This window comes from Lithobates pipiens, unplaced genomic scaffold (genome assembly GCF_037356315.1).
Source record: "Lithobates pipiens isolate NorthernLeopardFrog02 unplaced genomic scaffold, aLitPip1_a1.2 Scaffold_3, whole genome shotgun sequence".
Taxonomy (NCBI): domain Eukaryota; kingdom Metazoa; phylum Chordata; class Amphibia; order Anura; family Ranidae; genus Lithobates; species Lithobates pipiens.
This window is the reverse complement of record NW_027507790.1, coordinates 167,606,185-167,620,682: the sequence shown is the minus strand read 5'-3', so window position 1 is coordinate 167,620,682 and position 14,498 is coordinate 167,606,185. Positions and strand designations below refer to the sequence as shown.

Here is a 14,498-nt window from a genome sequence, read left to right as displayed (position 1 = left end):
TCATTGGTATCAATGGAAGGAATAGTGCCCCGTTGTTAGTGTTAATGGATGGAATAGTGCCCCAAGGGCCAGATAAAGGCAAGCAAAGGGCCGCAGTTTGGAGACCACTGTTATAGAATCTTAGATGTGAATATGCAGTTGTTACTGTGTTTTTTTAAATGCTATAAAATGTAATATATTAAATATTTGTTTGAAAAACAAATATTTCCTAGAATAGTTTAAAAGGGTTAATCACTTTCTTTTTTTCATCATGTTATGTTTTTTTTTTTCTTTGGAGGAAAGAGGTTGAAAATCGGACTGCTAAGTGTGCAGTAATCCCGGCCTGATTGCAGCCATGTTCACTTGGTTAATCTAGGAGTTATTGTTGTCTTAACACATAGTAGTGATTTTTATGATTAAAGTTGGGATATAAAAGCCATAAATATTTACCAGCAGCTACTTTAGAGTCCCGGTTGGGATATTTTGAAACAAGTGATTTATTATCGTTTTTCAACCACTAAGTGAACAACACCTAATGCAGTGCAATAAAACCGTCTTGTCATTCTTTATACACTTGCTGGCAGGCACATTCTACTTTGTGGCAAATTATACCAGCCCATACTCAAGCTATCATTTGCCCTCTGCAAATAATGGAAGTAGTGAACTGGAAACAATCCAGTTGTTCAAAACATGAAGACAAAGCAGTTAGTGTTAAAGAAGCACTCCGCTCAACACAGTTTTTATGTGCAATTGACAAACTGAGAAACTACAACCAAATATTGTATATGTTGTGCTGCCAGCTCTGCCAGATACAGGTGTAAAAAATTCAATTTTAGCTATTGTGTGTGGAGGGTCTCCTTTTCCAACTCATCATAGTAAAGCAGAAGAAGGAGGTCAAAAAGGGATCATTGGTTATATTGTATTTAGTGATTTTAGTGACTCATTCTTTTAAGACAATATCCAGCTGCATATAAAAACGATTTCTTCTTGTAATGCAGCCAGCAACATCATCAGTCTTTTTTTGCTGAAATAGTGTTTAAGACGTGTTTAAAGTGATTGTAAACGCAGTTTTTTATTTTTTACCCTCCCTGGCGGTATGATTATTTCAGATTTTTGGTGCTGAAAGCGGTACAATTATTTTGTATGGAAATTTGTTGTTTTATATTGTAGGCCTGTAATTCTTAGGAATAACTCACTTAAATCTGTCCAAACCAGAGTCTAGCAGACATCCCGGGTATGATTAAGTTTGGAAAATGAAATCATAAATTATAATATAATAAATAACTATAAATAATTATACCAAATAATAATATAATAATAATAAAAATGATTCAATAATGTAATCAAATCAAAAACACTGAAATTTGCTCAGCTGCAGAATTGTCACTGTCATTACTTGTCAGTATTTGATGATGGATCTCCCCACAAATCGCTATCGCTTAATTCTGCGAGTGATTCTAATTTATTAGCGCTGTTTTCTAGCTGGTCTAAAACCACTTTTGATGTAAAGGAACAGTTTTGGTTGCTACGGACAATCTCCAGTTTCCAGGCAGAAAGAACAGTATTTATATTATAAAACTGCATGCCAGGCACTGAAGAAACCACAAGGGACAAAAGGGAGGTGAAATAATTACATACAGAAATGTAATCTGTAAGATTACAGTGCCCTGTATGTATAGTGTATGTTTAACTTTTTGAATTTGGTGCCGTTCTCCGTCCCCGTGCGTCTCAACGCTCGCAGGGAACAGAGCCCGGTGTAGTGTCATATTTTGCTCCCCATCATAGAATGCTCCGGAAGTGACGTTGCGGCCAGAAATTTAGCACTGCGCATGCGCGATGGGTTCCAAACACTTGCGCCATGCGTTCTAAATGATTTGCGACAATGCAGACCAGTGAAACCGTCAGATAATGTCAGAGAAGTGAGGGGAGGTAATCCCCCCCCCCTGAGCCACAGTTACCCGCTCTCTCTCCGCCGCTCTCTGCTCTGTCTAAAGTTAATGTCACGATTACCTCCCCTCACTCCCGTGACATTATCTGACGGTTTCACTGAACTACATTTTCGGAAATCCTCTGGAACGCATGGTGCAAGCATTTGGAACGCATCGCGCATGCGCAGTGCAAAATTTCTGGCCGCAACGTCACTTCCGGAGCATTCTATGATGGGGAGCAAAATATGACACTACATCGGCTCTGTCTCCGCTCACACTGCAGGGAGACATCGCTGGATCCAGGAGACAGGGTAAGTAAGCTCTTCCTGGATCCTGCAATGAGATATTCCCGAGCCAGACTCGGCAATAACACCAGGGAGGTTAAAAAATGAAAAGGTTTATACTTATCTTATCTGTGCAGTGGAATTGCAAAGAATGGCCCCAATCCTCTTTTTCTGGGGCCCCCTGCTGGTGCTGTCTGCTCTTCCTCTTATCTGTGTGCTACCCTAGGAAGAAGCTTCCTATCATGGCACACTTATGAGCTCAATCCTGAGCCTCGCTGTCTGTCTATAGACACAGACAGCACAGCTCAGTCCCGCCCCCGCTCCCTTCATCACATGATTTGGATGACAGCAGTGGGAGCCAATGGCTCCTGCTGCCTCAGCAAATCCTGTGAGTCCAGGAAGTGTGAGAAGAAAGCTACTGCAGACAGTCACAGCGCTGGATCAAGATAGGGCTCTGGTAAGTATAAGGGGAGGTGAGGAGGCAATACTTTTACCTAATCATTTTCTACCTTATTGCAAGGAATCCATTAACCACTTACCAACCGCCCTGTAGCAGTTTCACATAATATGTGATCCTGCGCTTCCAAGTAGGGGGCTTTGATTATAAACAGCGGGAGACGATTAGCGGGTACTGTGGACTTGATGCCCACTGGCACCTACCAATGATCCAGCAGAGAGGCAGAACATCAGTCTGCCTACGCAAACAAGGCAGATTGCTGTTCTGTCAGCAGGCAAGGCATGGATCCTATCTCTCTACAAAGCAGGGACAAGGATCCATGTCTTCCCCCAGTATAAGAATCTCCCACACTGTACAAAAACACTGGCTAGGCACACAGTTGACCCTTGATCACCCCTGATGTTAACCCCTTCCCAGCCAATGTCATTAGTACAGTCATAGTGCATATTTTAGCACTGATCACTGTATTAGTGTCACTGATTCCCAAAAAAGTGTCAGTGTCCGATTGTCTCTGAATATCACAGTCCCGCTATAAGTCGCTGATCACCGTTATTACTAGTAAAAAATAATTACAAATTCCATAAATATATCCCATAGTTTGTAGACACTATAACGTAACGGTATGCCATTTCACACAATATGCCGCCCTGCCGCAGTATATATGTGATGGGCGGTCCTTAAGTGGTTAAAGGATAAGCCCTGGTTCACACTGATGCAATTTCTCATGCATTCCAGAATGCATGGAATCACATGACAATGAAAATAACATGACTTTCTATGGAGACCATTCACATATATGCAGTGCAATTCTGTTTCGATTTTGAAAAGGCATAGCCAGTGCAGGAGAGATCTTCATTCCTGTCCAATAGTACATTAGGAGTGGACATGGGGGAAATCCTAAATGAAGTTTTGGGTAGATAAAGTATATACAGTACCCCTGTAAGTTTATCATAAGCACACTTTGTATCAATGATTTGCACTTACAATTCTTAGGTTTGCTATTGATTACCCAAACAGTGTTCTAGTTGGTGGCCTACGCTTCTATTTTTTATGTTTCAGTATGTTTATGTCCATACATACACACATATGTGTGTGTGTGTATGTGTATATATATATGTGTGTGTGTGTGTGTGTGTGTGTGTGTGTGTGTGTGTATATATATATATATATATATATTAATAATATATACATATACACACACACACACATACATATATACGGTATCTCACAAAAGTGAGTACACGCCTCACATTTTTGTAAATATTTTATTATATCTTTTCATGTGACAACACTGAAGAAATGACACTTTGCTACAATGTAAAGTAGTGAGTGTTCAGCTTGTATGACTGTGTAAATTAACTATCCCATGAAAAAAACTCAACACACAACCATTAATGTCTAAACCGCTGGAAAGTGAAAATGTCCAAAATGGGCCCAATTAGCCATTTTCCCTCCCCGGTGTCATGTGACTCATTAATGTTACAGGGTCACCTCATGGCATAGAACTCTCTGAGGATCTGAAAAAAAAAGAGTTGTTGCTCTACACAAAGATGGCCTAGGCTATAAGAAGATTGCCAAGACCCTGAAACTGAGCTGCAGCACAGTGGACAAGACCATACAGCGGTTTAACAGGACAGGTTCTTCTCAGAACAAGCCTCGCCATGGTCGACCAAAGATGTTAAGGTGCACGTGCTCAGCGTCATATCCAGAGTTTATCTTTGGAACATAGGCATAAGAGTGCTGCCAGCATTGCTGCAGACATTGAAGGGGTGGGGGGTCAGCCTGTCAGTGTCCAGACCATACGCCGCACAATGCATCAAATTGGTCTGCATGGCTGTCATCCCAGAAGGAAGCCTCTTCTAAAGATAATGCACAAGAAAGCCCACTAACAGCTTGCTGAAGACAAGCAGACTAAGGACATGGATTACTGGAACCATGTCCTGTGGTCGGATGAGACCAGATGGTGTAAAGCATGTGTGGCAGCAACCAGGTGAGGAGTACAAAGACAAGTGTGTCTTGGTGTGTCATGGTCTGGGGCTTCATGAGTGCTGCCGGCACTGGGGAGCTACATTTCATTGAGGGAACCGTGAATACCAACATGTACTGTGACAAACTGAAGCAGAGCTTGAGTACACGAACAGATGGTCGGACATTCTCCTTCAGGATCTCTTGGTAGACAGCAGAATTCATAGTTCCTTTTATCACGGCAAGTCTTCCAGATTCTGAAGCAGCAAAACAGCCCCAGACCATCACACTACCACCACCATATTTTACTGTTGGTATAATGTTCTTTTTATGAAATGCAGTGTTCCTTCTACGCCAGATATACTTGGACACACACCTTCCAAAGAGTTCCACTTTTGTCTCATCGGTCCACAGAATGTTGTCCCAAAAGTCTTGGGGATCATCAAGATGTGTTGTGGAGAAATTGAGACGAGCTTTGATGTTCTTTTTGCTCAGCAGTGGTTTTCTCCTTGGAACTCTGCCATGCAGGCCATTTTTGCCCAGTCTTTTCCTGATGGTGGAGGCATGAACGCTGACCTTAACTGAGGCAAGTGAGGCCTGCAGTTCCTTGGACGTTGTTGTGGGGTCTTTTGTGACCTCTTGGATGAGTCGTCGCTGCGCTCTTGGGGTAATTTTGGGCGGCCGGCCACTCCTGGGAAGGTTCACCACTGTTCCATGTCTTCGCCATTTGTGGATAATGGCTCTCACTGTAGTTCGCTGGATTCCCAAAGCTTTGGAAATGGCTTTATAACCCTTTCCAGACTGATAGATCTCAATTACTTTCTTTCTCAATTGTTCCTGAATTTCTTTGGGTCTCGGCATGATGTGTAGCTTTTAAGGATCTTCTGGTGGACCTTACTGTGTCAAGCAGCTCCTATTTAAGTGATGCCTTGATTGTGAACAGGTGTGGCAATAATCAGGCCTGGGTGTGGCTAGAGAAATTGAACTCAGGTGTGGACAACCACAGTTAGGGTCCTTTCACACGGGGCGGATCAGTTCTGATCCGTCCCGTGGATATCCGTTTGCTCAGCGGGGATCACTCCGCCGATCCCCGCTGAGCAGGGAGATGACAGCTCCGTCTCTGCACACTGCGCAGGGACGGACCTGTCACAGCGCCGCTCTCCCCTAGGGGAGATCGGATGACGACGGACCGCAGTGCCCGTCGTCATCCGATCCGATCCGCAGACGGATGGAAAAATAGCTTTTTCCTCCGTTACACTTTTTCGGATCGGAGCGGGTCGGATGTCAGCGGACATGTCACCGCTGACATCCGACGCTCCATAGACCTCTATGGAGCACCCGTTCAGGTCCACCTGAAAAACTGACAGGCGGGCCTGAACGGGACGTCAGTGTGAAAGAGGCCTTATAGTATGTTTTAACAAGGGGAGCAATCACTTTTTCACACAGGGCCATGATGGTTTGGATTTTTTTTCACCTTTAATAATAAACACCTTCATTTACAAATTGCATTTTGTGTTTACTTGTGTTGTCCTTGACTATTGTTTAAATTGGTTTGATGTTCCGAAACACTTAAGTGTGACAAACATGCAAAGGAACAGGAAATGAGGAAGGGGGCAAACACTTTTTCACACCACTGTATATATATATAGGACTGAAACAACTAATCGTTTATGAAATGAATCGATTACTATTTTCATAATCGAATAATAGGCCACTAACACTAACATAATGGGGTTAACAAAAAACTAAAATTAGCCCTTTATAGTACAAAAAGAGAAAATCGCTACTGTAAATATTATTTTCACTGTCCCATAGTAAAAAATTAACCCCTTACAGTAGCGATTATTTGCTCTTTTTGTACTAATTTTAGTTTTTTAACCCCATTATGTTACTAAACATCTCAGGCCTGGGTCACACCTCTGTGTTTTTTGGTGCTTTTTGCAGAAACTCACTACAGTTCATTTACATGGTTTCCTATGGGACACGTTCACATCCATGATTTTTTCAGCTGCTGCGTATTTGGAAAAGACAAGGACTTTTTATTAACGCAAAACTGAGCTATTTTGGTTTTTTGGTTCAATATACTTCAATGGAGAAGCTGCAGAAAAGCATGTAATAATGCGTTTTTGCGGCAATTTGTGTTTTTTAATCTGCCCAATAACAAATTGGCCAAAAAAAATATGTAAAAATGCAAATTGCAGCAAAATTACCTTTTTTTTTATTTTTTTTATGTTATTAACCGATTATTCGATTAATTGAAACAATAATCGGCCAACTAATCGATTATGAAAATAATCGTTAGTTGCAGCCCTATATATATATATATATATATATCTCATTTATTTATAAATGTATACAGCATCACTCCATTAGGCTTGTCTGATGCAGACATTTTATTGAGGTATACATTTAATCAAACAGCCTCATTAATTATGAAATCTTATAAGGAGACACTTGGCATTTTCCTTTCATAATTGCTTTTTGGCATTTTGCTCTCTGCACAAAGACATCCAATATAGGGACTGTTTTTATGACTTTCATCATTTCTAAATTAAAAAGTCACCATGATGGAGGTCTACTGTCAGAATAATGTCACTCTCTCTCTATCTAACAATGAGGTGCCTCACAATAATGGCATCTTATGTAAAAGTCATGTATGGTTAGAGTGTAATTCTCTGTGATGTCTTAAGAGCTTTTAATGGTGCAGCTTTTTCTTTGTGGTGGTCAATATAATTACACGTTATGTCAATATAAATCTTTTTTCTGCTGATTTCCACAGCACTATTTCACTGTGACCTTCGGCCATGAAGCTCAGAAGCCATTGGAGCTGCGATGTGAGGAGGAGACAGACAGGGACGAGTGGGTGGACGCCATTCACCAAGCAAGGTGGGCCATTTTAGAGTAGATATTCAAACACATTCCAGTCTGTTGATTGTCTGTTGCACTTATGTTTCTTTTCATCTCTGTCAGGTTCCCCGTTGTCTCCAGGATACTATTTAGAATATTAATTCTAATCTAAAAAACACTCAGTAGTGTGACATCTCTTTACATCTTGTCTTTAATGTCTCCATATAGTTGTAACCCCCTTTTACACCCTCTGCAGGCTACTGAAGCGGTGGTGCCACCTGTGTGGTAACCAGGACCAGATTGGGAATAAAAACCAGCCCTGGAAATAATTTTATACCTACCCTAGAGCATTATTATTCCAGCCCAACAGCATAAAGCCATTATTTTCTTGTTCATAAAAGGGAAAACCATGCATTCTAAAGCACATTTGAGTGTATTTTTTATATATATATATATATATATATATATATATATATATATATATATATATATATATATATAAATGAGCATATTCCAGCTAAAGGTCGTAAAAGTGGAGCAATCATCAAGAATAGTCCACTTATTGTACGGTGATATATTGCCAGAATAAAGAATAACTTTTATATCAGTGCCCCCTTACATTATTGTATTCACTCCCCCTTAGATCACTGACCCCCCCCTCAGACTGGCCTGGCGGCACTGTCACTGACCCTCTCTCAGTTGCACCGTGCAGGGCTCAGCCAGTCAGCTCCAGCTTGGTGGCTCTGGTTTTATCCTATATCCTCTCTCCACAGTCCACACCCGTCTGACTTCTCCCATGACACCTATCCCGGCGGCACTTCCACTCTTGACTCCTCTCCAGACTCTCCCCTCAGAGACTGCAGACATGATAAAAGACAAGAGATGGTCAGAGGTTGTGAACATGATACACAAGAGATGATTAGAGGCTGCGAACATGGTACAGGAGATGCCAGGGGCTGCAGAAATGATACAGGAGATGTCAGAGGCTGCGGACATGGTATAGGACAGTGATAGCGAACCTCGGCACACCAGATGTTTTGTAACTACATTTCCCATGATGCTCGACTACACTGCAGAGTGCATGAGCATCATGGGAACTGTAGTTCCAAAACATCTGGGGTGCCAGGGTTCGCATTCACTGGTATAGGAGGTGGTCATAGGCTGTACGGACATGGTACAGGAGTGGTCATAGGCAGTGCAGACGTGGTACAGGAGTGGTCATAGGCAGTGCAGACGTGGTACAGGAGGTGGTCATAGCCTGTGTGGACATGGTTATAGGAGGTGGCCATAGGCTGTGCAGACATGGTATAGGAGGTGGTCATAGGCTGTGCGGACATGGTATAGGAGGTGGTCATAGGCTGTGCAGACATGGTATAGGAGGTGGTCATAGGCTGTGCAGACATGGTATAGGAGGTGGTCATAGGCTGTGCGGACATGGTATAGGAGGTGGTCATAGGCTGTGCAGACATGGTATAGGAGGTGGTCATAGGCTGTGCGGACATGGTATAGGAGGTGGTCATAGGCTGTACGGACATGGGATAGGAGGTGGTCATAGGCTGTGCGGACATGGGATAGGAGGTGGTCATAGGCTGTGCAGACATGGTATAGGAGGTGGTCATAGGCTGTGCGGACATGGTATAGGAGGTAGTTATAGGCTGTGCAGACATGGTATAGGAGGTGGTCATAGGCTGTGCGGACATGGTATAGGAGGTGGTCATAAGCTGTGCAGATATGGTACAGGAGGTGGTCATAGGCTGTGTGGATATGGTACAGAAGATGTCAGGGGCTGTGCGGACATGCTAAAGGAGATGGTAGGCATACTATAGACACCCCCCAGGCACGAAATTTAAAGGAATATTACACTTTTATTGTTTCACTTTAAGCATTATTAAAATTACTGCTCCCAAAAAAACTTTTTTTTGCATTGATACATGTCCCCTGGGGCAGGACCCAGGTCCCCAAACACTTTTTATGACAATAACTTGCATATTAACCTTTAAAATTAGCACTTTTGAATTCTCCCATAGACTTTTAAAAGGTATTTAGTGGCTTTCAAATTTGGCGCGAACACCACAAATTGTTCGCTATGCGGCGAACAGGCGAACAGCCAATGTTCGAGTCAAACTCATGTTCGACCTGAACATAAAGCCCACCTCTACTGAGCATAAGCAGAGTGCTCTGTTCTATCAACAAATGGATTGAGGACAGTGGAAGAAGGGGAGGATCAGAGAAGACAGGATCAAACAGCCTTTTTACACATTAAGGATTAAGGACTAACCCCTTCGTTTCCACAGTGAGTATAACAAGCATGCTTTACTGCATATACAGACTGATTATACTGTTGTGGGTTTAGTAACACTTTAAGTTTAGGAGTGAAGGAATAAGGAGTAATACTTCTGTTACTCCTTGCTCTTGTAGGTTCTTTCTATCTGTGTGACTACTTCCACTAAGCTAGCTCTCCAGGCCACGATCGTACATTCTGCCTCCTCCATGTACAATGCAGAGTTAATATCCCTGCATTGCATGCGATGATTCTGAGGGACTGCTCACTACCTAGAGCATCAGGCTGTGCAGCCTCTTCAGCTTCCCCTAGACCTAATGAGCATAGAATCCTTGTGGTATGGGGGGGGGGGGGGGCACACTGCAAGGATAGATTTTGTCTAATTTCCAGAGTTTGGGCCTTATGTATAACAAATATTGTCCCAGTTGAGAAAATGTGCCAGTTGTAACAATAACCCACACTGTATTGTACTTGAAGTCAATATATTGTATAGGGAAAAGGGAAACATTCAAGTGAACAATCATACCTGTAGTGTTCTTCAGTCTCAGTGAGTGGATGCTGCAAAGACTAACAGGCCGCTTCAGTCTTTCACTGTGCCCATGCCATGTTCTTCCTGTAAAGTGTGCCTAGAGAGATACTTTTCTATTTCCATGTGGTCATGTCTTCTCGGGGAAAGGTTGATAACTGACCAGTCATGGCCCAGAAACCATGTGAGGAGTGATATATTACAGGTAAGTAGACCCAGTTACAAACTGTAAAAATTGCACAGAAAAATCGAGTATTTTTTTTTTTGAGAACTGACAATTTTATTTTATTTTTTAAAATTGAAAAAACGGAGTACAGGACATTCAGGTTGCAGAAGTTCAAAAGACCTGAGACACAGGCATCTGAGTAGAGACATAGCAAAGAAACCACTAACCAAGGCACTTCAAAGGATATCAGCTGAGGTTATAGTAACAGAAGGAAAATATCAGTCTTGCTTCCAATCAGAGGATAAGAAAGTAGGCACTCAGAGCCAAGTCTAATCCCTACTGAGATACTCAGTTGGTAACCCAATAGTCACTGTACCGAATACAAGAAAGAAATCGATGTAAACAAAAGATAGGTGTAGGGAAGAAGAGAGGGGCAAGGGGTGGGGAAAGGGAGAATAAAGAGACCACCTGCTGCAATTCCCAATTAATACCGGAGACAACTACCCCCACATGCTCTACAGCAAAAATCTAGTATTTTAATGCTTCCGTGCTACATTTTTCCTTCCTATTATTTTAAGAGGCCCTATACAGTACTCCTTTATTTTGTACAATACTGCTGAAAATGCTTGTTAAATAATTTGTTTGTGTGAAACAAAGTAAGAAAATGCAAAACCATAACCCAAATAGGCAGTATAACAATATGTTTCCTGTATAGGCTGGGCCCAGGAAGAGGCAGGTTAGGTTCCAGCCAGGGAGGAAGCCTCTTCTGCCTCTGTTAATGTTTCTGAGGACCTAGTTGTCAAATTGAAGTCCTCCCAAGGTAATCTACAGGGCTGCATTGTCAGTTTGACACTCTGTGTACCAGGAGTGCTGAGAATGGATCCTGTTTAAGATTCGGTTCACACTGGTGCGACATACTCTCCGACTTTGAGAGTCATTGGTCCGACTTGTGTTGGTCCGACTATGGAAAAGGTTCCTGCACTACTTTAGTCCACTTTCAGCCCATTAAATGTTCATGAAGTAGTATCCAAGTCGGATCAGCTACTTAACTGATCCGGCTTGTAACATGCGAGCAGACCCAGCTTGCACTCATCTCAAATCGGATCCTTTTCATTAAAGTCTGACCGATGTTGCCGGGCAAAGTCGTAGGACTTTCATGTCAGAGCAGTGTGAACCCAGCCTAAGCCCTCTTTCTCACTGAAGGCGGGTTTGAAATCGTACGAGTTCAGCTGAACTTGCACAAGTTCAAACCTGCATTTGAGTGAGAGTACGGGGGCAATTTGAAAGACATCTGTGTGGGTTCACGCACAGATGTCTATTGAAATCACCCCCAAAGTCTGCAAAAGTAGTTCAAGAACTACTTTGGGATCGGTGCGGTGCCACAAAGCATCCACCGATTCAGGCGATGCCATTGCCCGCAGTAGGCTGCGATTTGGCATGCGTCTTGACATGTAAAATCGCATGTCAAATCGGCCCGATGTGAACAGTGACTAAGTGAAGACTTGAAACAGGTTGCAGCTGTTCTTTGTAATTGCTGCTTTGATCTGCACATGCAATTGTTAAAAAAAACAGTTTAACCATTAAATAACCCTTAGTAAACCTAACCAGCATCTATTAACACCTTCTTCTCCTTCTTCCTTTATTTTTTTTGTTGAAATTTTGTTTTTATCATTCAAATGTAAACTAATGTTTGTTAATTTTTAGATTTCATTTTTGTGTACATAATTTTTTTTTAAAATGTAAATAACTTACCCACAATTTGTACCACAAACCAAATTTTAATGTAATTAAAAAAACTTAGCTCAGTTTGAATATTTTCTTAATTTTTTTGTCACACTGGTTTAACCACATTGCAGATTTCCTCCATATTATTCCGTGGACCAAAAGGTGGCAACCCTAGGCCCAGTGAACAGCAACTGCAATTTCTTCACCCTGTTAGGTCCAGCTGCTGTACTTGCAAGTACACGCCACATCAGCTGAGGGCAGGGAGGTTGGGCACACTTTGTAGTCTTCAAAGGATCTTGTTCCAGTACTCGCTATAAGTACCAAATGAACTGCAAAGTGAAATATTGATCAAAAAATAAATTGAACATTAAACCAATTACAAAATCATTTTGGAGCGCTCCTTGCACCAGTCATGCTTACCTCTAACGTAAGTGGTCAGACACTATAGCTAGCTTCCGTGTTCTTCGCCTATGGCAGCCCTCTTACCCATAAGGCAAGCAGGCCTACCGGTACTCAGTTACTCCCAGGTTTACACAATACTATAGTGCCTGGCCACTACACCAAGGCAGATGCAAACTGATAGCAGCTCCTGCTTCTTCTTGCAGTGCCTAGGCAAGGGTGATGTCTTCCTCCCAGCCAGATCTCGGAGACTGTTGAGCAGGCCAAATCTTGTCAGAAGACATTCCTACACTGCGCTGCAGCGACCTCTAAAAAGATTTGGGCTACTTGACTTGACATGATTTCCACAGATCTTGTTGGTAGGAGGTTAATGTCGCCCTCTTTTTTTTGTTTTTATTTTTTTGCATATTAGCAACGTTTAAAAGCCCATGTTGAATAAACCGACCTTGCCTGAAGTGCAAGGTCCACTTTAAGTGCAGTTACACAATAAAGAGAGTTAATTGAGCAGGTGCAGTAAAAGAGTAATTCAATAATAGGACAGTACAGAATATTGAATTTAGCTGAGTAAACCTTTGTAAATTATTCAGCTTCAGAGATAGTGACCAGTTCTGTTTAGCTTTAATAAGCCTTACAGTTCAAATACTTCTAGATTTTCCACCCAGATGAGACCCCATTACAGATTTGTATCTCTCAATGACCTGGTAAACTAGCTGTAAGGCAAAACTAGTTCTTCTTAATGACCTTCCTAAACTTTTCATTTCTGTTATCTTCTCCTAGTCATTTACATGTAAATGATTAATATTTTGGTGTAGACACTGCATTAGTTAAAGGGCTAAATCAAGAGCTAATAAGGTATTACTGATACATATTATTTCAAGTACTATACTGTATAACAACATTGGCTGTACCTCGGCCTTGTGTATTCCTGGTGCAGTGTGCATCTTTGTGCTTCGATGACCTAATCAGGGAGCCATAAAATGCATAATTTAGCAATTTAATATTTTTTGCTATGCTATACCACATCTCCTGAAATTGTCCTGACACCGACAGCGTCTTGACAACAGCAAAGTATCTCATGAATAAAAGGCAAACATTTCAGATGGGAGAGCAGTGCCTAGGGGAACGCTGAACTTACACATGGGGCAGCAATAATAAACTGACCTCCACCAATGCATTATGTGACAAATACACAAGGGAATGCAATCCAACCTCTCTTTCCTTTGTTCCATTTGTTTTTAGTTTTTATGTTGTGCTACACTCCTTATTTTGTGCCTTCTAAAAAGTGGTTCTGCTATCTTCTGCAAAAACAAACATTAGCCCCCCTGGACATGGTACACAGCAACCTGATTACAGCAAAAATAAGACAGGAATAACAATGAAAATATGAGCAGACCCAGGAATGGCCAAACTGTATGTTTGAATATAAATGTTTTACCCATTTATATTTAGAATTCATCTGAATTGGAAAAACATTAAGGGGCAAAGAGTGTGTGTGTGTGTATATATATATATATATATATATATATATATATATATATCTATATATATATATACAGTGCCTTGCAAAAGTATTCGGCCCCCTTGAACTTTTCAACCTTTTGCCACATTTCAGGCTTCAAACTATGTCTCTATCAGTTTTGCACATCGAGAGACTGAAATTCTTGCCCATTCTTCCTTGCAAAACAGCTCGAGCTCAGTGAGGTTGGATGGAGAGCGTTTGTGAACAGCAGTTTTCAGCTCTTTCCACAGATTCTTGATTGGATTCAGGTCTGGACTTTGACTTGGCCATTCTAACACCTGGATACGTTTATTTGTGAAACATTCCTTTGTAGATTTTGCTGTATGTTTGGGATCATTGTCTTGTTGGAAGATAAATCTCCGTCCCAGTTTCAGGTCTTTTGCAGACTCCAACAGGTTTTCATCCAGAATGGTCCTGTATTT

At 41.7% G+C, this 14,498-nt stretch overlaps 1 protein-coding gene across 1 annotated transcript in view; it reads left to right on the top strand.

The window, feature by feature from the left end:
• RASGRF2 (Ras protein specific guanine nucleotide releasing factor 2) overlaps positions 1–14,498 on the top strand; it is a 498,296-nt gene that overhangs the window by 151,857 nt on the left and 331,941 nt on the right. The window contains exon 2 of the mRNA XM_077462462.1: positions 7,393–7,499. Within this exon, the coding sequence (XP_077318588.1) occupies positions 7,393–7,499 (107 nt within the window). The remainder of the gene's footprint in view (positions 1–7,392; positions 7,500–14,498) is intronic.